Raw genomic sequence first — 26,430 nt, forward strand, 5'->3', positions numbered from 1 at the left:
GTTGCTGTTGGTGTTGAATAATAAAAAGCCGAAGCGACGATTAATTTCAATTAAGTAATAAATAACGCTCGAAGTCTATTCCTTGGGTTGGAATTATAGATGTCTTTATTCAAAAGTGCGGCAAGTAGACGGTAGGCTGGTGATAAATTTAGAAAATGGCGTTGGGCGCCGGCGCCTGCGATCGCTATCAGGCGCATGAATCAGCAGCGTCGTCGCCGCGGCCACCCGCGCCGCCGCAACTACACGTCTGCTGCCTTCGGACTTGGCTAGACCAAGATCTTATACTTACAGTTTAGACAGAAGGTATTCTAAAGTCCGCGCCAGTAGACTCTGTATATTTTACGTATGATAGACAAAAACCCCGAACAAAGATTGAATTGTCTTACGCCCGTATTATAAACATTACTATGAGGTCTTACAGTGCGCGTGGAAGGACGAACCTATCACAGAGCTCTATTTAATGCTGTGCGTTCGATTTGCTGCTTCACTTAAGCAAGCAACGTGTGAATACGGGTGTCAGTATACCATTGCTTAGATTGATACACTAACTCAAATCAACAAAGACGTTTGGATGCCAATGCTATGCCGACTTAAGTATTTGTTTTAAAAATATAGAGTTTCTATTGGCTCGGAGTATACGTAACTTAGTTTGCGAATCCGTAGCATAACGCGGCACACGTAAAAATTAAAAGAATAAAATATTATTACAAAGTTTATTAAAAATGTAAAAAATGCAAAGATTATAAATCTTACATCAAGCAGCCACAAAGCTTTTAAACACATTAATAATACAAAGTAAAACATAACATAGCAAATGCGAGGAATGTATGAGTAATATTAATACTATAAAATCATTAATTTTAGCTCATTTAATAAAGCAACGACGCCAACACATACACAAACATTGCAAAATTATAGATTCATTTACAAGTACTTAAAACAATAAAAAACTTATATTATTAGGCTCATAATTATATTCAACTCTAGTGATATTACAATTTTTTTTAAATCTATATTAGCAAAACCATCTTTGTTATGCTGTGATATGTTAATAATTTCAAATAGGTATTTAAAATGTTCCTTATGACAGAAATTCAATACATTTTTATTTACTGTATAAGTTTAGACAACCTGTAAAATGCTTAGCCATAATACAGATTTATACAAACAAAATTTCAATTAGTTGATTTTCGTTAAGCGATTGCAATCTGCTTATGTTAAAAAGTTATGAGCGCAGAGCCCGGGGCCGGGCGGGCTTCGTCATTAATTTCCCTTAATAAATATTGCTTCCATATTATTTGATTGTTTTGCGCTTTATTGCTCTTATGCTTCTTAATTTTAGGGATCCGTTGAGCATACTTGGTCAAGAAAATGTTTACTTACTTATTTTAAAACTAATTAATGTAAAGCGGCGGTTTACTTATACAATCCAACTGCGACACATGTACAAACAAACATATTTTACATTTGATAGTAATACTTGAAATGCTTAGGCATTGTACAATAAATAACCCCTAGAGGCTTTATATGTCAATTTACACTCGATAAAAGGACTCGCACATAATCGACTATATCTGCAATTATGTTCGCAACATAGCCATAAAAATAACAGACACATCTTACCGGACAAATATAAGAAGACTGTCGATGTAATAAATTCATAAAAACGTACATAGTACTTAAGTTTACTGGCCAAAATTACTGAGAAACTGAGGATTAACTGTAACAGTGTACATCAATAATTCAACGGGACATGAAACTCGCGGCCGATCTTGTGAACAATTTATCTGAATATCGCGGACTGTAATTATGGAACTTACGTTCGACGGCGCTGTTACAATTAAACTAGCGGTGCATTCGCGAATAATAAATAAACCAGATTATATCAATAACATTCTTCGCTTCTTTAAAGACGACATTTTAAATTGTTCAACGAAAGATAAGTAATTTAGGTACATTTCATTTCACCATACCACAGGAAGATGTAATTCATAACATCATAAAAATGTACATGTAAGAGATAAAATTTCGTTCATTTTCGCATGTAGACCTCTTTAAGGCATTTATTTCTCCGAATAAAATTAAAATTAATTAATTAATTAATTCAGACCTCCATAGTACCTATAGTACATAAAATAAACCAGGCAAAAACAGATTATGCTAATACTTGGATAGATTCTAAGCGTTAATATGCCATTTGCGGTTAATACTTTATTTTTGTGTAATATTCTGACTTAGCCTGATGCAATAGGAAGGAAAACCATTTCAAAAATCTATGAGGACGCGAGGCCGGCGATTCGCGCCGTGCTTCGGGATATCATGGCACCTTTAAATAACTTTCTCGTATGTTTTAAAGATGTACTTAGCAGTTGGCACCATTTAAATAAAACAATAAAATAATAATGTGCCTTATATGATTTTATCCCAATTAGTTCACACTTAAACAAAATAGTTTTTCTGTTGATTTGAAAAATTATGTTTAATCAATGAAGTTGGAGATTAAAAACGCTATTAATTTTAATTGCGTTTTGTTTGACTTGAGCTTATAAAAAGTACTTAATGTTAATTATGCAATTGTTACATTATCTAATATTATTTTAAATTAATGTTATTTCTTACGCTTATTTTTATAGAAATGTTGCATTAGCGTTTTATTATAACTAAGCTTAACTGTTTCTCTAAAAATGTTAATTATGCTCTCATATCTCTTCAACATTTTATGTTATTTGAGATTCATCTAACAGCCACTAAAATATCTAACGCAATCATCACATCATTAGCATCACTTCATTAATACTTTGTACCTACAAGTTATCACAATAAGTAAAAACCATTGCACATCTTAGGGTGGATTCGACCAAACAAGAGTAAATATTAATCTCAGAATTACGTCAGTTTTAACATTTTTCCATACTGAAACTGTTAATCTATGAAATGTCTATCTGACCTTATGGTTTTATCAACTCTTCTTTTACACCCCTGACCTATTAGGTACACAAAGAAACAACTACTTTACCTAAACAAATATGAAATAATACATATATTTTAATGACACTAAAACAATGTTATAATGTATTAAAGTGCCCATTTTATTAGTGTTCTGTAGTGACATTTTTAAAAATAGTAATATATTATTTTAATTAATAATTTTGTTAGATGGGAATAATCTCTGTAAATTCTGTTTGATAAAACCACTACATATTTTGTAATTCATTGAAAGTAGCAAATTCGTTTTCATAAAATATCGATATCAATGCATAAACAATTATTTGAGCCTCAAATTGGAATTTTAGAAGTAAATGTCCATACGTATTGGTTAATACGACGTCGCGACGTTGCCGTTGTACCCATACATAAACGTCACATGACTTTTTTGTTGAAATGTCTTTGAACCTAACATTCCTACATAACTATTCCTACCTTAGGGTGAGTTGCACCACCTAACTTTAACGGTAACTATAACGTTAACCGGTGCTTTTTGTATGGCGTTTGACAGATTTTTGACGCATGGTGCAACCCAGACCTTTTTAGCAGATTTCTGCAATGAAATTTTTTAATTGTTTAATCTCTTACCTTTAAATCTATAATTCTTCATGCATTCTCTTCATAAGTGATGCTTCAATAAAACTCTTGAAATCCGGTCGTTTCCTCACGTGTTCCGCACATTTTGCAACCAGTCTTAAAAACTCTTCGACATCAAAAGAATAATTCGTAAACTTTGCATGTGAGCCGTTGGGCCCGTGTCCCTAAATTAAAATAAATTATTTAATGAGGTTTGATTAAACAATACAAAAAAACAAATTATATTTGTACTTTTCAAAGTATTTTACCTCATCTTGTTGAACAAGTTTCTCTTTGTTTTCCCAAGTGACATATTTAAGACCACGCAATCGCGCTAGATCAAAATAACAATTCGGATCTTCACAATTGTACCTAAAAATAAACATAATTAAGTTCATATAATGGTACAATACAAATGCTTGTAAAATTGTAAAAGAAATGCTGTGTATACCTGTAATTGAGGTCATATACGTATCATGTGTTAAACCATGTTAAAATGTATGAACTGTATTATGTATGTGACTTTGTTGGTGTACCTAATAAATAAATAAATAATAAATAAATAAATACCAAATATCAAGTACGAAACGACAAATAACCAACCATATTGCACTCTCTAGAGTCTAGATGGTACCTTATCGACAGTGCCGCCAAATGCAATAGCTTTTATTAAAATATTTTACAGTTATTCGATTAACTGTTAAATATTTTAATAAAAGATAGTATTGCTACTTATTGGATTAAAATTAAATTATTTTAAGAAATGTATACTTTCAACTACCCATATTACACTTACAGTTCAAAAACAGCTGCCCAATCAGGCAAAAACATTAGATGCGTGAGACCAGCGCCATGAATGCCAATAAACACGTCTGTGTTGTGAGTTATCTCTAGCTGCTTAGTGAAGGGCATAGTCCTGTCATAGACCACTCTTTGAACATAATAGTCGTCCACCTTATGCAAGGCATCCAGGAGCTGTTTTTCATTCAATATCGATCTGTATGTTGTTCCTCTAGAAAGTAAAGTAACCCTTATCTTGTCACTATCGCGTATTTGAAGCTTTACATTCAATGAGTGTAGTATGTGCTTCGAAAATGCATGAAATAGTCCACTTCTCTCACAGCCGTAAATCTGAAAATGGGAGAAAAAAAATCAAGTTTGATTAAGTTTTTAATTTTCTGCTTAACTTTTTAAATAAAACAGCAACTGGCAACTAAAGAACTGCAAAAAAGGCAACTGCACTATGCGTGGCCTGATGTTGCCTGCTTTCGACAGTATGAGGTACTAATATTATCAATATAACTTACCAATGGAGTGTTGTAGTAAAGACCAAAAATCATTCTTGGCAGCAATGGTAGTACAACATTCTTAAAACATACAACTTTTCCTCTAAAAGTTTTTAAATCCAATATGGGATTAATGGTAAAAGCTTTGAAGGCTTCCTTAAAAGCAGAGTCATATGTAAAAGTTTCCCATACAAGAATGTGGTTATCTCTTGAAAATGTAGATGGATGAGTAGAGTTCACATGCAAACTAGCATACAAGTTGAAGAAATCACAAAAGTGATGATACATGTTTACAGCTGTAACAAAACAAAAGAGGAGGTTAATCGTTTAATGAAAATTCCTACTTAATATAATTTAATTAACAGTCATAGTTGAACAGTCTCCATTTACCTGCGTCCAACTTCATAATGAAAGTTGGTTTATCAATAGTAACATCACAAATACCACTTGGAATAGGCCTTTTATCTGTTTTTACAAAATTCACTAGCTCCGGGGCCCATGATTGCAGGGCACTCATGTGTTCAGCCTCTTTCAAGAGACGCTCCGAATATAAATTGCAGTAGCCTCCTGAAACACAATGTCAAATAAAATCAATGGGGCTTGAATTTAAAGAACATTTAAAAAAACTAAAAGCCCATTAGTTTTTAAAATGAATCGAATTAGTAACACACTTTGAGGACTACCTGTAATCTTATTTATCACTTATGGAAATGTAGCAGAAAACTTATTAACACTACTCCTTAGGAGTACCTATAGAATATAAAGCATTTGTCTCAAAACAGGTTACATTTACAAAATGTGGATCACGTGAAAGTTTGATTCAAAATAACTCTAATCCTCTTACAAAATTAGTTAAATATTGAAGACATTTAAAATGTCATTTTCTTACATAATGTCATTTAACTTGGTGTTACATGCAGTAGTACCTCTGTACCTCTTATTAGTAAGGGGGTCTATTTGTTAATTCTCAAAATAAAAGTGCAAAAATTACCTATTTGTCCAGGTCCTAGTATGTCCATCTTATAACGAAGATTATTACCGCGACCCACTAGGCCTGTAAAATTCAGCATGAGGTTCCGCCCTCTGCAAAACCTGAAAATTGTAAGATTCACTAACTTAATTGTAGCTTGCTTGATTCAATAACAATAGAAAGGTAGTAATCAATTAAATCAGGCACAGATTGGCAAAGAAATATCCTGCTTGAAAATAAAACAAACTTAAAAATAAATTAGTTAAGTCTAATGTATGTATAATGCAAATAGGCAGTATTGCACATAAAACAGGATAACTAAAAGATACTTATCATACTAACAAAATTAGATGTTTCATAAATTGTTACTTGGTATTAATTTGTAGTTATGTATGAATGTAATAAATAAATATCCTATATAGATAGAAAGTGTGATTCTGTAAAGTATTTAGGACAATTATTGAAGTCCCAAAATCATATTTGAAAATGAATAATAGATCTACAATTTAAAGTTGTTTAATATAAATTTCTATACAAAGTTGCAGGCCTAACATCTATTTATTTATTTAAATGAGGACATTACTTATCTGTATACCAACCTTAAGTATTTGGAGCATTCAAGGGATGAGTCAAGAGGATATGAAGCTTCACACATTACCATTAACTCTTCTATTTGTTCTTTAACATAACCTGAAAACAATTGAAGTCGAAATTAATTCATTAAATAAACGGATAATTAAATACAATCAACGGAAAAAGACAGTTGTACCTTCTAAAAACAAATATTTTATTTACAGATACTGCCTGTGAGTAAAAAAAATAAATGATAGTAATTTACCTATTATTATTATAGAAGATTAAGTTCCAATACTAACCAAAGTCTGCTTGGGTAAAAAATGTGGAATACTGAGCTTCTTTCGTCTGAACCCAACCACGATGGTCTCCGGGACATCGCGGTCTAACGTGATATGATAGAGACTGATTACAGTTACGTTCATATCCCCAACAAGCTTTTCTTCCGACCAGGTTTTTAAAAGGACACTCGGGGTCAGCTAAACAAGCTTTAGCGACAGTTTCAAATGTGTTGAAATAGTAAATCACATGTTCTGGTGGTAAATTTACATGATTTAAATATGAAGAATATGTATTCATTGATGATAGTGCAACTAAGAAGAATAATAAAAATGTCCACATGTTTAATACAGCGAATAAAAATTAAAGAATAAAGAAAAATAAATTTAAAACTTTAAAACAATAAAACAGATGGTTTGGTTCATTTGGTTCAACAACTTTTGACATTGACAGATTGAACTACCGATTGACAGTAATGACAGAACGCAGCCAAAGATGGATGAAGCAGAAGATGAAGAAGAAATTAAAAAAAAATGTTAAACTCTAATTTTTTTAAAATACAATGCGATACGCTTTATGTATTGTGTAGACTGTAAGCTTTAAGTAAGCTGCCAGAAAGCTACTTTTTCTCAAAATAAATGAAAGTCAAACATCCTAGCTTAGCGTGCTGTGTTTTAGTGAAAAAATAAGGTGTTCGGATTTTTAATGGAAAGTGCTTAAATCCGTTGTTTCGTCTTTGTTTGCGCGTGAACTTTACTGCGATACCGAATTGCACTTCAGCTGGAATGACATTGGAGCGTTGCTGAAGTGTAAACTGGAGATGAAACGCGATCTAATTGGAGACATTACAACTTAGTTAAAATTAGCGCAATCGGGGCACAGGGCCCCAATTTTTAACAATTCATTGGCGCTTCTTCTCTAGTTTCGCTACGTTTTTCATTCCAGAGCCCCGATTACGGTAATTTTTAACGTCTCCAATCCAGACACGCTTCTCGATTCTGCGATACGATTGGTCGTTCAACAGCGTACGTCCAGCTGTTTTGACCAATCGTATCGCAGAATCGATGAAGCGCGTCTGGATTGGAAACGTCAAAAGTTACCGTAATCGGGGCTCAGCTGAGGTGCAAATTCGGTATTTCACGTGCAAACAAAGACGAAACAACGGATTTAATCACTTTCCAATAAAAGTCCGAACAACTTATTTTTTCACTAAAACACAGAAAATGTTCATGTAGGCGTTTGACTCGAGTTTGAGAAAAAGTAGCTATAGATGACCCACGCTGAACTGTCCCACCAAACTCAATGACAGGGGGGCGCTACCATCGTTCAACTATATGGTTTCCAACATGGCAAAAATCTGAACCAGCGATCCGGTATTGACGGTGGCGCCTAGAGATGGGTAGTGGGTAAAAACCCATTTCACCCGATTGGGTTTAAACTGGGTGATTTGGGTAAAAACCCGGTTTTTACCCATTATCACCCATTCTGGTGGGTGAAAACAAAAATAGCGTTTTTTTAAAGTGAGAAGTGGTATTTGTTGCTAAGGGGGCGTTCTAGTGTTACGTAATGCAATCTGGGGGGAGAGGAGGTCTTGAAAAACGTTACAATGCGTTACAGTGGCGGAAGGGCGGTTCGATTTCAAGTTTTTAAGCAGAAGTACTTTGTAGTTGGTGTTGTTATTTGTAACTTTATACCGTAATGTCATCAAAGAGAGAGTTTGGCATCTTTGGCATCCCCTCCCTCCCCCCCTCCATGTCCTTGCCATGATCACAAATTATTGTGTTCCTACTAAATTTCTTCTAAATCGGTTCAACGATTCTTGAAATAACACCATTTTATAAAATAATTGGTCACATCATCATAACGTGATCAATTTTACGATTTGGCCACGATATAAATGCATATTAGTGTTAAATTTGATTTATTACTTATTAATCAATAAACTTAAATGAGAAAAATTCAATAAAAATAAAGAAAAGATACCAATTGAAATAATTATAAAATTATTTGTTTTCACCCGGTGTAAACACCCACGGGTGGAATGAAACGGGTTTTTATTGGGTTTTTACCCTCATGTGGGTTTTTACCCGGGTGGAAACCCATCTCTAGTGGCGCCCCACTGTCAATGTCATCGACAGGACAGTCCAGTATTTTGGAACTATAGTCGCGTTGTAGTTGAAAATATTTAGCGCAATCGGGGCACAGGAAACCTCAGAATTAAGTTTAAAATGGTAACCATTCAATACGTGTCGTGGTCGACTCCATCTCCAGCTGATGAGCTTTATGCTCAATCTGTCGTTACTAGATCAATGACATACGTCAATTTTTGTTTCGCGCCTTTTCCGGAAACAAAAGTCCCAGGCAAAGGAAAAGGAAGGAGTCGCACCACCACGTGAACAGCGTCATCCAATCAGCTGGTAAATTTTTAGCCCGCGTTGTTTCACTCCCTGTTGTTTGGTGCTTTCGTGATAGAATTAACGTTACATTATTTACAAAAGTGTTGTTATTATTGTATATTATCAAAACTAGGGAAATATGGGGCGTCGTTAAAGAGTGTGTGTTTATTTTAGCGGCTCCTGACCTTCAATCTTATTCCAAAATATGTCGCCATTTTGACCATACAGTAAATTGAGTTGAGTATTCTCTATTTATTTAGGTCATAAACCTAAGCTTTAATTCTTGAAAAAGCGAGTTCTTTCAATGGATGAATTACTCCAAGAACTACGGAGAAAATGTCCCAGAAAAATAGTACGCTAAAATTCATAGTACATGACGCCAATGGTTAGTAACGCTAAAACTTGCCTTCTTTTTCCTTAATTTTTACGTAAACATCATTTTTATAAACTTTCTAGTTTATCTAAAAGAATTCTCTTTTATTGAATTCAGTATGAACTAAAAAGGGAATGGTTAGCCTTTGATAGGTCCGTTTGAAATACCTTTGTCGGCGTCTGCAAGGGCTCTACCGGCATTCAGTGTTAGTTAGATGTAGATGTAGTAGTTGAAAACATCCACTTATTTGTACTAATTACATCCTGCGTACTTAGTAGTCATTCTGATAGATATTAATAATACATTGATTGTTTGTTATAGGACAGCTAAAATTTGTGCATAACAAAACTAATCCATCAATTGCTCAACTTAAACTGAAGCCGAATTCTTTAAAACTAATTAAGATACCAACCAACAGTGAAGGGATCGAACAGGTATGATGCATACCCATAATATTCATCACTACCTCAGTAGGTATTTGTATTTGAACAGGTGCCCCTCATTCATCTAAACTTCTTTGTATCATTTAGTTTTTAATAGATATCAAAAATTCATATTGTAGTTCTATGGTGGCCAATTATACATAACTAATTAAGTAAATTCTTATAGTACAAATAATTGGTCAATTATTTTAAAAATATGGTACAAAGATTACATGGCATTGTCCAAAAACAGTCATTAAGAAATACTTAACAACAATGCAAATTTTCTAATTGGTCCTGAGTTCCTGAACACAACCACAAGCTATTGGTTCAAAGACCAATTACTTAGGTTTTATATGATTGTGCATGCCTATTTTGTACCAACCTGGAATGTACATAGCTGATAGCTTCTTAGACAGCAGAGCAGGGTTTTTATAAATATCTTAATTTCTTGTTACAGATACCTACATATCAAAGTGTGAAGTTAACTGACATTATCAATGCATCAAGTAAGTTGTTATTGATTGCTATATTTTGAAAAAAGAAGTGTGATAATTATCTTGAAATTTGGATTTTTTTATATTGGAGAATTAGCTTGTTTGAATACAAAATAATAAAATTAGGTAGCCTTTACTTTGGTACACAGTAATTTTAATAGAGCTCTTATTATGCTGTGATTTAATTATCATAGTTGTTGCATCAATTTGTGATAGATTCTTGAGATTAACATTAAATTCTTACACTGACCTGTGTTGATTTCAGACTTGATACAGTCATCAACAGATACTTTACCACAAATACAGAAAATAACACCAAAAAAGGATTTTGTGGAAGAAGAACCTACTGAGGTAAGATATGCACCAATAACCATTAACATTGACACAAGATAAGATAATAAATCTTCATTGACTCTTCTACACACAGATAAAAACAAAAAAATTAACCACTCATCTCAATTATGATAGTTTATACCATTCAAATGTTACATATTAGATAGTGCAGTTTACAAAACTGTACCTATTATTGTTTTGTTTATTCAGTCACACACACATGTCTCACTGGACAGTCTTGGGCTTAGTCTGAATGTATAGTGAAGATGAAATAATACAGAGAGCCTTATTCATTGTATGTTGTAATTTTTGGACTTAACTAAAATATGTACTGAACTGGTGATTCACTAAATATTTCCATACTTGTAGTATGAATTGTTTTATTTCTTTAGCATAGCATACAAAGATGGCCAAAAAATGTAAACATTGACACTATCTGTAGTTGATTGTCTATCTTTTTGTAAAGCATTGTCTGGTTCAATCATAAAGGGAATTTAATGTATTACTATTTTATTTATATTACAGGTGCATCCATTATCAGAGCTAAAGTATATACACACTAAACCTAAATTAGTGCCAATACCCTCTGATAAGTCATCAACTATGTCACATGCTTCTAGGAGAAGACATGATTCCGACAATGATCATCCTACAGAATAGTAAGTTGTATTATATTTATTTCTTAGTTTTTAGTATCATCTCTTTTCCTCATGGTTTTAGACTTATTAAACCTACCTCATGGTTTTGCTTTATCTGTGTCTAATGACAAAAGTGGGTTACACACTGACCTTTATATTAATTTTCAGTACAACAAAGAGACGTAAACATGCTGACAAAGTCGGAAAAGGTTTAAGGCATTTTTCCATGAAAGTGTGTGAAAAAGTAAGGACTAAAGGGTTCACCTCATACAATGAAGTAGCTGATGAACTTGTACTTGAGTTTGCAACTGGAATCCATGGTTCAGCTGATAGCCAAGTATGTGTATTTTTTCTATATAAGAATAAAATGGTGCCTGTTTTTGTCACAGTAACTGTTTGGTCTCTGTTGACCTTTTTTCGTCCTTCATTGGTAACATGCAGTTGTGCACATTATGTGACAGGAAAAACACCATTAATCGCTCCTCTCCTAATCGATTGAAATTATTATCTTAATTATTAATTACTACAATGATTCTAGCAATATGATCAAAAGAATATTCGGCGGAGAGTATACGACGCACTAAACGTATTGATGGCCATGAATATTATTTCTAAAGAAAAAAAGGAAATTCGGTGGCTTGGATTACCCACTAACTCAGTGCAAGAATGCACTTCATTGGAAAAAGAAAAACAAAGCAAGTTAGAGCAGATACAGAAAAAGACTCAACAATTACAAGAACTAATCTTACAGGTATGTTATGCATTTATGAGTTTATTATTTTGTTTTTCATAAATATAAATACATATTTGTATCCTGAAGAGAAAACTGCTACATAGTTTTCCATCACACTTACTGTAAATAAAGTAATGCTTCATATTTGTAGAAAAAATTAAAAAACAAATGGAATCATCCTTGATGTTGGTTTATTGCCTTTTCTCTAGTGTTCTTGTCTATTATTTTAGCTAGTGTATAAAATAAATGTTTTAAGTGATTTGTTAAACAGATTTTAATTTTTTTTTCAGCATATTTCCTTCAAGAGTTTGATAGAGAGAAATAAAGATGCAGAAAACAAAGGAATAAAGCCATCGCCTTCTTCAGCAATCCATCTGCCCTTTATTGTTGTAAATACGAGTGACAAAGCATTGATCGACTGTAGTATCTCAAATGATAAGTAAGTACTATGAGTACAAATTACTTATTACTACTTTTTTTCTTTAATTCATGGACACTCAGACTTCTTACAGTTCAACTTGTAAAACATACTTAATTTTTAAAAGTATCCCATGATGCTGTTTCCTGTATCTAGTGCAATCATTATGTTCAAGCGAAACATAGGTATTTGATGATAAAAATATTACAAGCTCACTTGTGTAAATTTTTGTGGAATAAATATTTATATGCTTTTTTTTTACTTTCAGGACAGAATACATGTTTAACTTTAATAAACGGTTCCAAATCCACGATGACATTGATATACTGAAGAGGATGGGACTGCTTTTTGGTAAGTTACATTCCTAGTGTTATTTATTAACTAATTATATTTTGGTATTTTTTGCATTCCCTCATAAATTCGTTGACACGACAGTTGTACGCGGAACAAACATTCATAATGTCATAATGTGTGGTCGAATGTACGGCCGTGGTAATGTGGCTTGACGACATACGACTGACGTACATATTAGGATTCCACCGAACTATTAATTATGACTATAGACAGCTAAGCTTAATGCATATCTTTAAATTTTCAGGTTTAGATAAAGGAGAATGTTCAGAAGAAGATATAGAAAGAGCGAAAAGTATGGTTCCGAAATCATTAGAATACTACGTAGATCGTAAGTGTTATATTTAAGTCTAATTTTAATAATTTATTTGGAAAAGTCTAGCAATCAAATGCTGTATTTGCGCACGCTGACTAAATGCGTGCCCTTGTCTTGAACTATATTACACAATATTCTTTTTTCATTCAATATTCTTACTTCTTATTTCATTAGGTGGTTGGCCTGTTTATTTAGTAACTTTATTCTTATTTTTTGATCATGATAATTATTGTAGCTTAGTAAAACACCAGTGGTGTATTCTTGTAACAATTAACCTTTTCAGTGGCGGATTTACAGTTTTGCCGCCCATAGGCTAGGGTGGGGTTGGATCTTTATTTAACTTTTATCTTCTGAAATCGAGTAAGCGTTATCTGAAATCTGCCGCCCCTAGGCCGCGGCCTATACGGCCTATTGACAGATCCAGGACTGAACCTTTTTAAGGCGAGAGTGAATAGGCATTTACAGGGCAGATATTTAGCACCCTAGACTGCATCTCACTTAACCAGGTGCGATTTCGGTCATATACCTGCCTTGTTATTGTTATGCATAAAAAGAATCTAGACGTTAGCACGGCATTAAACAATTAACCCTTAAATGCATGATTTTTTATTTAGTTATGAAAAAAAATATTTCAATTAGATTTTTAGTCACAGATAAGGGGAAAAATAATAAAAAAAATCTTGGTACGAAAAAAAAGGATATTTTTGAAAATTAACAGTATGTAGCCAAATGTCTACACCATGCGTTTTTATGCCATAAAATTGTTCTATGGTTTGTTTATTTGGCTTTTCTTTTCAGCATTTTTGGCTCGGTATCTGAAAAGGAAATTGAGGCAGCTTTTGCTGCTTTAAATGATGGTGTAGTCTCAGAACATGATGAAAATTTAGATGATGATAACATCGATTATTACCCAAACGTATAGGATTTATTGCATGATCAGGATGAGGAGTCTATGGATCATAATCTACCCTTGAAACATAACGAAGACCCTGGAACATAACCCTCCCATAGTCTATGAAGAGGAACATATATTAAATCACATCTTCGTTATGTTAAAGGGTCTTCGTTATGTTCCAAGGGTAGATTATGATCTATGGATTCCTCATTCAGATCATGCAATAAATCCCGTACGTTTGGGTAATAATCCAAGTTATCATCATCTAAATTTTCGTCATCTTCTGAGACTGCACCATCATTTAAAACAGCAAGAACTGCCTCAATTTCCTTTTCAGATAACGAGCCAAACATGCTGAAAAGAAAAGCCAAATAAGCAAACTATAGAACAATTTTATGGCATAAACGCATGGTGTAGAGATTTGGCTACATACACAAAAACCAAGTCGAAGGCACATTCGGGATAGATTATCAAAAAAATAAGTTATAATAATGAATTCTTACATTATTTCTAACACGTATGTATTTTTTTCCAATCGTTTTAGCAATTAATTCTCACTGAATCCGAAATTCAAATACCAGAAATTTTAACACTACCAATTTTTTCTCTTTCGCAATCGCTACATCAAATATCGGTTAATTTTTTTTCAAATCTACCTTCATTTGCGGTTTTTTTATTTTTATTATGATGTTTTCTACGATATTAGCGTAAGTTCAGAAACGCTTATAAAATGTGTTACTTTTTATAATGAAAAAAGTACTTCGTAGACATATGGCAACACTATGCATTTAAGGGTTAAAACTGCCACGCAGTCATACGCGGGCAGAACCCGCGGCTTCACCCGTGTCAAATTCAGTTTATGACTTGTAGCTGGAATTTGGCTAATAAACTAATCAATAAGCCTATATTATGACATGTTATTCTCTATTGTATAAACAATAATAAACTGAAAGTTTCATCAAAATCCATTCAGCAGTTTTTAATGAGTTAGTGATTTGGTTCGAAAGTTAAAATAATTTTTATTTTGTTACAGAAATGGGTCGAGGCGTAATAACGAAACTGTCATCGTTATTAGAGGAGGACGACTTAGACGAAGCAGAGGAGGAAGAGGCACTCGACGCGGAAGTGGAAGGCGACGAGGAGCCCGAGGAGGGCGACGCCGCAGACTACAGCGACGCCAGCAGCGAGGAGGTCGACGTGTAGCCGACGCCGCCGACTACAGACGCCAGGGGGGCTACTCCGGGACGCTGTTTACTTAGTTTCGGGTCTATCTGTCACCGTTGCTCATGCTGGCATCTCGCCATGCGTGAGAGGGATGGCAGCATTCGAAACTACGCGTCACAATTCTCGGAGTAGCCCCCCAGCAGCGAGGAGGTCGACGTGTAGCCCCGGCGCCTGTACCATACTTACGTTACATACCTGTGCTGAACTCACGCGATATGCCACCTAATCTTATTTTATCAAATCAAACAAATAGGTGACAACGATGTTTAGTACAAATCAATATAAGTATTATTCCTTAAGTTTTTGCTTTTATTTCTAATGATCCTTGACCTTTTCCCAATTAATTTATGCTGGTTGCAGACATCTGTCACACCTGTACCAATGTTTACCACCACCACCAACCACAACCACCACCAACCACAACCACAACCACCACCAACCACAACCACCACCAACTTTTAGTTGGCCGATAGTATAGTTGGTGGTCTGCAGCTAGCTAGACTAAAATAGTTGGATCGGGCTGTTAATCAGTATAGACATGGATGGAATTGCGCACATTACACCAATTTGATTTTATTAAAAGAACAAACATTACATTTATAGAAATGGATTTATTGCTAATAGATTTATGAATAAATAATAATATTGTCGTGTCATCTCCTCACTTTAAGTCTTCATCGTCAAATAAGTCTTCGAAATCTGAAATGGAATTAATAATATTTGTAAGTAACTTATTAATTTTAATATAATAATAAGGCTTAGAATTTAACTTTGAAAGAGGTAATCTGGCATTTTATAAGGTAGATACCTGGATTCGTATATGATCAATGTTGTTATATTCATAATGGAAATTATTAATTTTAAGACTGTCTCACTAGTGATAGATTAAATTATGAATAAACATTTATTACTATGTGCACTATTGTATTTGCTGTCACCTCTTGTTACTGGTGAGTACAGCATCAACTTAACTTCTCTATTAAATATTAAATGATAGCAAAGTGAGGAAAAATGACAAAAAACTTATAAAAGAAGTGTTGAGCCTCACTCTCATCATATTTTGGATGATTACTTATTTTCTCAATACTAATTGTATGGTAACATTGTTAATTCTAAAGATTATGGTATATAATTTATTACATGGTCCATACACCCGCAACACCGAGTTAAAAGTGCGCTGCCGGGTCACAGCGAAATCAGTGTATCTGATAGACTTTTTAGGACCAGAGTCCAGAACCTAAGGCATAGATTCTAAAAGATAATGTTTGTTTTTATATGATAAAGAAATTTTAATGTTTTTCTTACTACTTTCCACTTATTTAAAAATGAAATAATTTAGTTACCATTAAAAAAGTCAGCATGGACAGCTTTTTCATTAGCAGCTAGATCCATCAAGAGATTCGAAGGTCCACCTGCCTGCAATCAAAGAGAATACAACGCCTGTAATAATGTAGAAAGGACTTGAGACTACCCTCTGACCGAGAATTATTGGGAAACATAATTATTTTATTAAAAAATATTGTATCAGTACGCTAAACAGACGGAATATATATACTATAGTTAGTTCGTTTTGGATTATATCCAAGAATATCGATAAAATTGTTCCAAATATTTTGGGAAAACGAGGCATGATATTAGACTTACTTCTTCTAAATCCATGTATGGGCCAACGCCCTCTGGAAACATTTCGTCAGCAGCAACCGTAGGTTTCATTATTATCAGAGATAGGAAATATTGCGCTGTAAATATGAATTTGTTAGTTTTATTTAGCTTTTTTCAAACAAAAATATTGCGTTTATGTTTTGTATCAGCGACCAAGCGACAGCGATACCCAGTGACAGTGACAGTCGGTGTCAGCTGATGAGCTTTTTTTAACAAATCATTGACTTGTAAATTTATGAACTGGTCATGTTTACAAAATAATATTGCGTGTCTATTGGCGCAAATACACTATGCGGGAAATTGGCCAAGACGTAAACGTAGAAGTGTGAACACCATCTTGGTTACTTTCTCTTTCCGCCTCCTCCCGTACGTTGCGTCGCCCTCACCATCGCCCAGGCTGGGCTGGCTAGAGCTTCGACTTGGACAGTATTCCGCTTATTATCTATAAAAAAATCGAAACATGTTGCCATTTGACCTGCCAACTCTGCCAAGTGAAAGTCGCGCATTTTCCATCAACCTGAGAAGGTGGGGAAACGTAAGAGAGAGAGATTTTCAAATTACAAACCACTGTTACGTTTTACTCTTTACTTGATACTAAAATAAAAAATCTTACGTTCTTTCTCTGCGTCACGCTCACGTCACGACACAACACATCGTTCAACTATATGGTTTGCAATATGGCAAAAATCTGAACCAGCGATTCGGTATTGACGGTGGCGCCCTACTGTCAATGTCATCGACAGGACAGTCCAGTATTTTGGAACTATAGATAAAAATCTACCTTAAGGCGTGTCCATGAAGCTAAAGATAAAAATGGAGGGCAGAGTTGGAACAAAAACTTGAGTCAAATACCTACTTATATCTATCTCGCTCTCTGCGGCCCTATCTCTCTTTTTAGTGTGAACCATAAAGTTAATATTCCTTCGGAATAGAGCAACAATCACGAGCTGTCAAACGAAACCAAAATGAGATGTCATATCGTTCGTTCGTTCGTTTCAGCCAAATGACGTCCACTGCTAGACAAAGGCCTCCTCCAAGGTTTTCCACAATGCACGGTCCTGCGCTGCCCGCATCCAGGCTCTTCCCGCGACCTTTACGAGATCGTCGGTCCACCTAGTAGGAGGCCTGCCCACGCTACGTCTTCCAGCCCGTGGTCGCCACTCGAGAACTTTTCTGCCCCAACGGCCATCGTCTCTACGAGCTATGTGCCCCGCCCACTGCCACTTGGTTTTAGCAATTCTGCGAGCTATGTCGGTCACTTTGGTTCTCCTGCGGATGTCATATGTGTGTGTAAAAATAAATATGTGTGCATGTCAGTGATGTATGTATGTCGTTACTTTTCACATGAATATCGATATCGATTAAATATTAATTAACACCTAACAGTAATAATATAAATAGAATAAGATGGAATGGGATTGTAGGTATATGGGAATTGGGAGAGTGGCCAAAGAAAATAAAAAAAAAACTCAGAAGATTAAAATTATTCAACTCATTTATTTGGAAGAATGAGAGTTACAAACATCAAGACATCCATACAAACTTTCGCATTTATAATATTAGTAGGAGTAAAACAATAATTAAAAAATGATAATTCTGACGATAACGTAAGAAAATAGGATTCTAACGATGTAATAATCGTTGTTGGCCGTATAGTGTAGTGGTTTGAAACGGACTACTATTCCGGAGGTAGCGGGTTCGATTCCCGCACAGTACAAACATCTGTGTGCATAAACATATTTATTATTATATTTAGTATGTAATATTTAGTTTAGTTTATTAACTAACAGGTAATTACAAAATAATACTTTTCTATATTCACATACAAACGCCATTTATGTACCTACATAATCAGCAGTGACTGTGATAAACAGCGCAGAAAATATATTTATCGATTGTGGTACAACCCTAGTGTAAAACGAAAATTATTTCTTTACACAAAATATTCATAAATTCTGGATTATGAGCATGAAATCTTTGCTTACAACTTAAATTAATGTTTAAAGAACATAATTATCACACTTAGTGCTTAAAATTCTAAGCGCATTCACAAAAATAAAGCTAAAGTTTGGAGGTGTCGATTTCAATAAATTTACCTGTGAAATGAATATTTTGCAGGATTATTCCTTTGGTGTACATCACAATCAAGGACGGAACAGGTCACCATTATATAAGAAAACAAATTTTCCAAAAATAAACAGGATTTTACGATATTTTTATAAAAAACTATAATTTAAAATTTTCTTTGTGCCTCTATGTGTCACTGCCTGTCAAATCTTTTGCAAAAATGGTTCTATTGACGTGACGATGATAGCATCACACATCTCTTTTTATCACACAGGGTTGCAGATAGTGACATCTCGCTCGCTCATTCTTTGTTGCTCTATTCCGAAGGAATATTAACTTTATGCTCTGAACTGTAGTATTGCTATCTTCTGATTTAAATCTCCTTGTAAATTCTTCGAAATAGCCAATTCACTAACCAAATCAGAAGTTAAACAAATAAATAATTAATATTTGAAACTAAGATTACCTAGTTAAATAAAAAATCACAAAATTGTCGGCCATTTAGGCTTAATGTGTTGGCGAATCAGGGAATTACAATCCCAATTCCTGGGTAATCGGTACCATGTGGCAACATCGGCCCAATCCGGCCCATCATGGCGGTTGTTTACTATTTTGTTTATTAAGCAGTTAATTTCGTTTGAGATTGTTTACAGGAAATAATAATCATTGTTTTATCACAAGAATTGGTGCAAAATTTTGTAGTGCGTGGTTGCGGTAGTACGTGGTGTCCTGGAAGTGACATAAGATTCCACGCGTAAGTGTTTATTTCGTGATTTCCGACATTGGATCATTGTAAACATTTTTCACATTTTTTACAGTAATTTCTTCCTAAAACGTTTTACCAGTAATTACACTTATCATTTTTAATGATACCTATGTCAAGAAATAAAGATTTTACATTGGTTTCATTGAATTTGAGCAATTTTATATTTTTTGTTTATTTAGAAAGAGCGAGACACTGCCCACAGAGAGATACTTAGTTTGTGCTTCAAGTAGGTATTCGGAGTGTGGCCTCCATTTTTATCTGTAGCTTCATGGGCGTGTCTATCTGTCCTGTCACTGTCAGCAGTACTGTCAGTGTCAGACGTTGTGTCGTCGTGTGTTGTTCGAAAAAGGGGTTATGTTATCATAACCATGTTATCGTATGAAAATAAAATCATTCTTGCACCCATGGTTCGTATTGGAACCCTTCCTATGAGATTATTAGCATTGCGCTATGGAGCTGATATTGTTTACACAGAAGAATTAATTGATTGGAAATTTTTGAGATCGAAACGGCGATTGAATGGTATTACATTATCTTATCGCAATACCTATGCTAGGTATTTTATAAATATTTATTTCAAGATCCTTAAATTTTTCAGAAATTCTCAATACTGTGGATTATGTGGACCAGACTGATGGAACAATTGTTTTCCGAACATGCATAGAAGAAAAAGATAGAGTTGTTTTGCAACTTGGTACTTCAGATCCAACCAGGGCATTAAAAGTGGCTAAATTAGTGTAAGTATTTCTAATCACTCCAAGATGATTCTAATCTCTCTCCTTGCAAGATATGGTAATTGTGATTTTTCCATTACTGTTTCAGGGAGAATGATGTTGCTGCCATTGACATTAATATGGGATGCCCCAAAGAATTCTCTATCAAAGGTGGAATGGGGGTAGCGCTTTTGTCACAACCAGTAAAAGCATACAATATATTGTCAACCTTGGTAAATAATCTCTCTATTCCTGTTACCTGTAAAATAAGAATATTTGACACCCCCGAGGAAACTTTAAGAGTTGTAAACATATTAGTAAGTTCTGGGATCAAAGCTATTGCTATTCACGGCAGGACACGAGACGAAAGGCCCCAACATGCTGTACATCCAGATATAATCAAATATGTAGCAGAGAAAATATCCATTCCAGTTATTGCAAAGTAAGTATTCTGAATCCAAAAATTTAAAACAGGAGATTCTTGGAATTTCCAAATGACATTATAAACTATGCTTTGTAAAAAAGTCTGTTTTGGAGAGTTCCTATTGGCCGCATTAAGGCATGTTTTATGAACTTTTATAATTTGTTTTTTTTAATAACATAGGTAAATGTTATTCCTCTAGCTTAGATAATTTATATACATATTATTTTCAGTGGAGGTTCCAAAGAAATAGAGAAGTACAGTGATATTCATAAATTTAAAGAAATGACTGGTTGTACAAGTGTTATGATAGCTAGGGCAGCTGAATGGAACTGTTCCATATTTAGAAAAGAGGGATTATTACCAATGGATACAGTTATAAAGGAATATCTGAAACTTGCTATAGATTATGATAATTCACCATCAAATACAAAGTATTGCGTGCAAAACATTTTAAGAGATTTACAAGAAACACCAAGAGGAAGACAATTCCTGGAATGTCAAACTTTAGAACAAATATGGTAAGTCTTTAACTGTTAGCATATTGGCAGTGTATGTAAACTTAACCAAAATGAGATTGATATCTGAGATTATCCTTACAACAAAAAATACTCTTTGGGCTGTTAAAAGTTAATTTAATAACCTTTTGTATTTTTACAGTGCAATATGGGATTTACAAGAGTATTGTCAAAAACAACAGTCTTACCATCAGAAAATGGGAATTCAAGGAAGATGGCAAGTGACACCAGACAATTTGGAACCACCTCTGAAAAAAATAAAATCTAGTTCTGGTACTGAAACCAGCATAGAATTGGATGGGGTCAACCAAATGAAGGTGAGTAATTCCAAGTACTGATGATAGTATGAAATTTAACTTTTACCTACTTATCTAAAATTTGTATTGAATTAGGTATTGCTCATTAATGTGAATTTAAGTTTTTGTTAATAAGAATGAAATTTTTGTTACAGGTTTGTTTTATCAGAGCTAATTTTAATGATTTAAATCTGCCTAAGGCACAGCTTCATTCATGGGCAGGAAAGAATGGTCTTAAACTACCAACTTACGATACACAGCAAGTAGAGAAATTATTCAGAACAATATTGACATTTGATGGAAAAAAATACACATCATCATTCTGGGAGAAAAACAAAAAGTTTGCTGAACAGGGAGCAGCATTAGTGTGTTTACACTTTTTAGGATTGGTGACAGAAGATGATTTAGTTAAATTTGGAAGTATAATAAAATAAATAATAATCAATACAATCTTATGGCAGAAAATACTGCTTTATTTTATTTAATTATGCCTTAAGCAGATGCATATTATTACATTCATAAATTATCTAAATATACATTTATCTTATTTAAATACAGGTATACTCATAATTATCTACAGAAACCTATCTCAATTTTTCTTCTTTCAATGTGGTTTCCTCATAGCACAGATACTAGTGTCTAAAATGGTTTCACGGTGATAGTCTTATTCCGTTTGTTCTAAATCAGATTTACCTTACATGTTTTGAAAATCACAAGTAAACATTTTTTTATGAATGAGTCTTCATACTTCCTATATTCTCCACCAATTGATGGTTGAGGTCTTCTAATTTTTTGTTTAGTTCAGTAACTTTTACAGAATCTTCCTCCAGCTGTTTGAAATTATAGTGGCACTCTTGAGCATTTTGTAATATCACGTCTTCATTTGCCAATTTTATTGGCTTTGATGAGTCAACGATATCAGTATTTGACAAATCTTCTAATATATGTTGTGCTTTAGGTAAACTGGGGATAGAATACTTATTGAAATCCATTTTCCTTGCGGTTTTATTTTTATTCACCGAATTTACAGAATATTTTTACTGCTAGCTAGGGATTTTTAATGACATTGACACTTGACAGATTTGACATAACTTCACCACAGAGTGTCACAGCCCCATTCCGAATTTAGCCAAAACTATTTTTGACTCTATCACAAGAGTAAAACAGCAAATGTTCCTGAAGCGTGAAGCATTTAAGAAAAAGTAGCTTTCTGTCAGCTTTTACGTAATGGCACCGTTGCACTCCGTTTACGTTTCAGCTTCGCGCAACCGGGGCCCAGAGTTACGATTGCGGTAATTTTTAACGTCTCCAATCCAGACGCGCTTCACCCATTCTGAAGATTTCAATCAATCAGAAGCGCGTCTGGATTGGAGACGTTAAAAATTACCGTAATCGGGGCTCTGGGCTAGCGCTAGCCGCCATTTTAGAAAAAACTACTGGCGTTTAAATCGGAACGTGGCTAAAATAACGCAGTGCCGAACCAAAACTTAAATTGTTAAAAAATATACCGATTTTTTTTAATAATTCGAGTGGCAAAGGCATCCCAACAAAATCTTATTGGTGATTTTGTTTAAAAATATTTTTGTTTTTATCAAGAATACACCTTGAAAGTTTTTGGGACTTGTACCCTTGTACCACACCCTTGTACTGTTGAAATTGCTGTTTTTTTCTTCTTCAATATTCGCTAGCCTAAAATGACTATAATGCAATAGCTATGCTTAGAGATGGGTAGTGGGTAAAAACCCATTTCACCCGATTGGGTTTAAACTGGGTGATTTGGGTAAAAACCCGGTTTTTACCCATTATCACCCATTCTGGTGGGTGAAAACAAAAATAGCGTTTTTTTAAAGTGAGAAGTGGTATTTGTTGCTAAGGGGGCGTTCTAGTGTTACGTAATGCAATCTGGGGGGAGAGGAGGTCTTGAAAAACGTTACAATGCGTTACAGTGGCGGAAGGGCGGTCGATTTCAAGTTTTCAAGCAGAAGTACTTTGTAGTTGGTGTTGTTATTTGTAACGTTATACCGTAATGTCATCAAAGAGAGAGTTTGGCATCTTTGGCATCCCCCCCTCCATGTCCTTGCCATGATCACAAATTATTGTGTTCCTACTAAATTTCTTTTAAATCGGTTCAACGATTCTTGAAATAACACCATTTTATAAAATAATTGGTCACAACATCATAACGTGATCAATTTTACGATTTGGCCTTGATATAAATGCATATTAGTGTTAAATTTGACTTATTACTTATTAATCAATAAACTTAAGTGAGAAAAATTCAATAAAAATAAAGAAAAGATACCAATTGAAATAATTATAAAATTATTTGTTTTCACCCGGTGTAAACACCCACGGGTGGAATGAAACGGGTTTTTATTGGGTTTTTACCCTCATGTGGGTTTTTACCCGGGTGGAAACCCATCTCTAGCTATGCTGCCCTTTATATCGTTTTTGTAACATCTCAAGACTTCTTCATCTATTTTGCGTATTGCTTGCAAATTTTTAATGGTTTTATAATTTTTAACAAAGCTGGCCTGAAATGGCGCCCGTTTTCAAAACTGAATGTTTTATCACGGTTATAAATTTAATACAATATTACCTTAGTAACTTTAATGTTACCCGTCTCAAATTGAGACTCTCAATAGCTTCTCACAAAAGTTTCAAACAACTTAGATCCTTAAAAAATCGCAAAAATGATTTTCAACTTCACTAAACGTAGGTAACTACGAGAACCTAGTAGGTTTTATAACACGTTTTTAAAGTAATTTCACTAAAATCAATAAATCTATGATTAGAACTTAGTAGATGATAACCTTGGGATATACTTACCTACTTACGCAGCAGTTTACAATAACAATCGCATCGTCCATCTAGCTAGGTAATTAAAAAAATCAAAGTTAGGTCCTAATTCCCGAAATGCTGGCTACTAAATTATAGTCTAAGACCCGGTTTCTGAATTGTGATTTTTAGATTGAGCGTGCTCATTTGGGGTACCAAAGTACCAAATAGGTATACTTAAGTACCTACCTACTCAAGCAGGAACTTTATTTATAAGCATGAAAAGTTCATAATTTATATTAGACCGGTACTAACAGTTGATTGAACACGGTCTACCCAAAAATCTTTTTGAGAAACCAAACCTGCCTTAAAAAACGGGTCTAAGTAGGTCCTACTTAGACCAGTTTTTAAGGCACGTTAAGTCTTAAGTTTTATATTGTAGGCATTTATAACAAAAATAAAACAACAGACATTGATCTGACGCAGCGTAGTCCGTAGTTATTTAGGTGGATGGTTTGCGGTTTCCTGCGCCGACCGCGACACCATCGGCCAGTTTCACAAACTCGTGTTGTGCTCGTTTAAATATAACATTGGTAGGTACTTACTATAAACTTTTCTTTATCATACCAAGTCGTGTAAAAAGCGTACAATTTTACAGTAAGCAGTTAGCCATTCGTTATGTAAGATGATTCCGTGTTTCGCAGGGTAGGAGGTAGGAAGGCGTGAACCCGAGGGTTGAGGTTTGAAAATTACATACCTACTTAGTAGGTATCTATTTAAAGGAGACGCACAAATTTTGACGACAAACAACTTGAAGGCAGTCCATGTGACTGAAGACCTCACCTGGGTACAGGTTTATCCCCCTAAGACATGGCAAATTGGGATAATTATAATTTCGAAAGGCCTTCGCTCCACACCGTTTATTTCTATGGAGTAGGTACCTACTTCGCTCCGTGAAGGGATTCGATTTTCTGAGCGATCCAAAAGCTCCACTTTTCTAGTGGCAATAAGTATGTAATGTCCAGCTGTCATAATTTTTTACTTAATTTACAACCTTAAAAACTTATGTTCAAATACAATTATTTAGGTATGTAGAGTAAATACCCTTTCCCTAAATCTTAATACTCGTAGACATCGTCTTTTAACCGACTACAAAAAGGACACAATTGAATTAATATTACTTAAATTATTTCTAAGCAGGAACACTTATTATCACCTAAGATAATATCAAGTGAAGGATAGTTGATACTTGGCGCACGTGTGGTCTCCAATCTAGTCATTTTCCATACGACTGACAACCTACTAACAGTACCAACAGGCATCGGGTTACATGGATTATATCAATATCGTTTCACTTTTAGGGATCGTTTATTAAGCCAGTGAATGGCATGTAATTTTTTATGTTTATGTTTATACTAGCTGTGCCCGCGACTTCGTACGCGTGAAAACCCGTTTTCGCAACATTTTTCATTGTTGCTCTGCTCCTATTGATCGTAGCATGATGTTGTATAGCCTATAGCCTTCTTCGATAAAGGCATGTATTTAAATGATCTTTTTAAATTAGCAAAAACGGCAAATAAAAAAATCTAAATGGTCATCTATTTTAATGATTGATCCTCTTTCTTTGAGACATAAAATAAATAAAATCGATCGACATTTTAACCTCTTTTGAACTACGCAAAAAAAATTTGAGATGTAAAAATTATATCTGATCGTTACTTGTTGGTCCTCAAAAATAAAATAAATGAGCACCAAATATTCAATATTGTGATACTTATTTAAATAATTCAATTTGTATAAATTATTTTTTGTCTATATCAAATAATCTTCAAAATATTTATGTTATGGTACTTATTTATATTAAGTTGTAGTCAAAGGATGGAAACTATTTAAAGGCACTTAACGTTCAAAGATTTTTTTTTTATTAAAAAAGCATACTTAACA

The 26,430-nt window shown here is 34.1% G+C and overlaps 4 protein-coding genes across 7 annotated transcripts; 2 read left to right on the forward strand and 2 right to left on the reverse strand.

Moving 5' to 3' along the window:
- Positions 1-1,220: 1,220 nt before the first annotated feature.
- Eogt (EGF-domain O-GlcNAc transferase) lies at positions 1,221-7,072 on the reverse strand. The gene is made up of 8 exons (XM_028320359.1): positions 6,693-7,072; positions 6,417-6,507; positions 5,839-5,939; positions 5,238-5,414; positions 4,869-5,143; positions 4,358-4,692; positions 3,831-3,933; positions 1,221-3,746 (listed from the first exon to the last, which is right to left on the reverse strand). Exons 1-8 carry the CDS (start codon positions 7,009-7,011, stop codon positions 3,582-3,584), a joined length of 1,566 nt encoding a protein of 521 aa, XP_028176160.1. The 5' UTR covers positions 7,012-7,072; the 3' UTR covers positions 1,221-3,581.
- A 2,004-nt stretch (positions 7,073-9,076) lies between these two features.
- On the forward strand, positions 9,077-15,564 carry Dp (transcription factor Dp). 4 transcript variants are annotated; one of them, XM_028320338.1, is made up of 11 exons: positions 9,093-9,450; positions 9,760-9,872; positions 10,321-10,369; positions 10,623-10,708; positions 11,216-11,349; positions 11,497-11,665; positions 11,867-12,079; positions 12,352-12,500; positions 12,748-12,830; positions 13,078-13,161; positions 15,075-15,564. In XM_028320338.1, exons 1-11 carry the CDS (start codon positions 9,402-9,404, stop codon positions 15,242-15,244), a joined length of 1,299 nt encoding a protein of 432 aa, XP_028176139.1. In that variant the 5' UTR covers positions 9,093-9,401; the 3' UTR covers positions 15,245-15,564. The 4 variants fall into 4 exon arrangements, with proteins under 4 accessions (XP_028176142.1, XP_028176141.1, XP_028176139.1 ...); XM_028320339.1 differs by having other exon boundaries at positions 11,882-12,079; XM_028320341.1 differs by lacking the exon at positions 9,760-9,872 and having other exon boundaries at positions 9,077-9,450; positions 11,882-12,079; positions 15,075-15,547.
- A 292-nt stretch (positions 15,565-15,856) lies between these two features.
- On the reverse strand, positions 15,857-17,182 carry LOC114364250 (COP9 signalosome complex subunit 9). The gene is made up of 3 exons (XM_028320337.1): positions 16,910-17,182; positions 16,609-16,681; positions 15,857-15,964 (listed from the first exon to the last, which is right to left on the reverse strand). The coding sequence occupies exons 1-3, from the start codon at positions 16,976-16,978 to the stop codon at positions 15,927-15,929; spliced, it is 180 nt and encodes a 59-aa protein (XP_028176138.1). The 5' UTR covers positions 16,979-17,182; the 3' UTR covers positions 15,857-15,926.
- A 2,872-nt stretch (positions 17,183-20,054) lies between these two features.
- On the forward strand, positions 20,055-22,173 carry Dus2 (Dihydrouridine synthase 2). Its single transcript, XM_028320360.1, has 6 exons — positions 20,055-20,282; positions 20,359-20,497; positions 20,583-20,915; positions 21,128-21,415; positions 21,555-21,729; positions 21,864-22,173. The coding sequence occupies exons 1-6, from the start codon at positions 20,129-20,131 to the stop codon at positions 22,140-22,142; spliced, it is 1,368 nt and encodes a 455-aa protein (XP_028176161.1). The 5' UTR covers positions 20,055-20,128; the 3' UTR covers positions 22,143-22,173.
- Positions 22,174-26,430: the final 4,257 nt, after the last annotated feature.

This window comes from Ostrinia furnacalis, unplaced genomic scaffold, assembly GCF_004193835.3.
Source record: "Ostrinia furnacalis isolate ACB-3 unplaced genomic scaffold, ASM419383v2 OfSCF7367, whole genome shotgun sequence".
NCBI classification, from domain to species: Eukaryota; Metazoa; Arthropoda; class Insecta; order Lepidoptera; family Crambidae; genus Ostrinia; species Ostrinia furnacalis.

Bases quoted from the DNA above. Each gene is read 5' to 3' on its own strand.
- Eogt (XM_028320359.1), bottom strand. From the start codon at position 7,011: ATGTGGACATTTTTATTATTCTTCTTAGTTGCACTATCATCAATGAAT. The intron at 5,415-5,838 runs GTAATTTTTGCA...ATTGTGTTTCAG, and splicing joins ACTAGGACCTGGACAAATAG to GAGGCTACTGCAATTTATAT. The intron at 4,693-4,868 runs GTAAGTTATATT...TCCCATTTTCAG, and splicing joins TTTACTACAACACTCCATTG to ATTTACGGCTGTGAGAGAAG.
- Dp (XM_028320338.1), top strand. From the start codon at position 9,402: ATGTCCCAGAAAAATAGTACGCTAAAATTCATAGTACATGACGCCAAT. The intron at 10,709-11,215 runs GTAAGATATGCA...TTTATATTACAG, and splicing joins TGGAAGAAGAACCTACTGAG to GTGCATCCATTATCAGAGCT. The intron at 12,501-12,747 runs GTAAGTACTATG...TTTTACTTTCAG, and splicing joins TGTAGTATCTCAAATGATAA to GACAGAATACATGTTTAACT.
- LOC114364250 (XM_028320337.1), bottom strand. From the start codon at position 16,978: ATGAAACCTACGGTTGCTGCTGACGAAATGTTTCCAGAGGGCGTTGGC. The intron at 16,682-16,909 runs GTAAGTCTAATA...CTTTGATTGCAG, and splicing joins CATACATGGATTTAGAAGAA to GCAGGTGGACCTTCGAATCT. The intron at 15,965-16,608 runs GTAACTAAATTA...ATTCCATTTCAG, and splicing joins CCATGCTGACTTTTTTAATG to ATTTCGAAGACTTATTTGAC.
- Dus2 (XM_028320360.1), top strand. From the start codon at position 20,129: ATGTTATCGTATGAAAATAAAATCATTCTTGCACCCATGGTTCGTATT. The intron at 20,916-21,127 runs GTAAGTATTCTG...TATTATTTTCAG, and splicing joins TCCATTCCAGTTATTGCAAA to TGGAGGTTCCAAAGAAATAG. The intron at 21,416-21,554 runs GTAAGTCTTTAA...GTATTTTTACAG, and splicing joins CAAACTTTAGAACAAATATG to TGCAATATGGGATTTACAAG.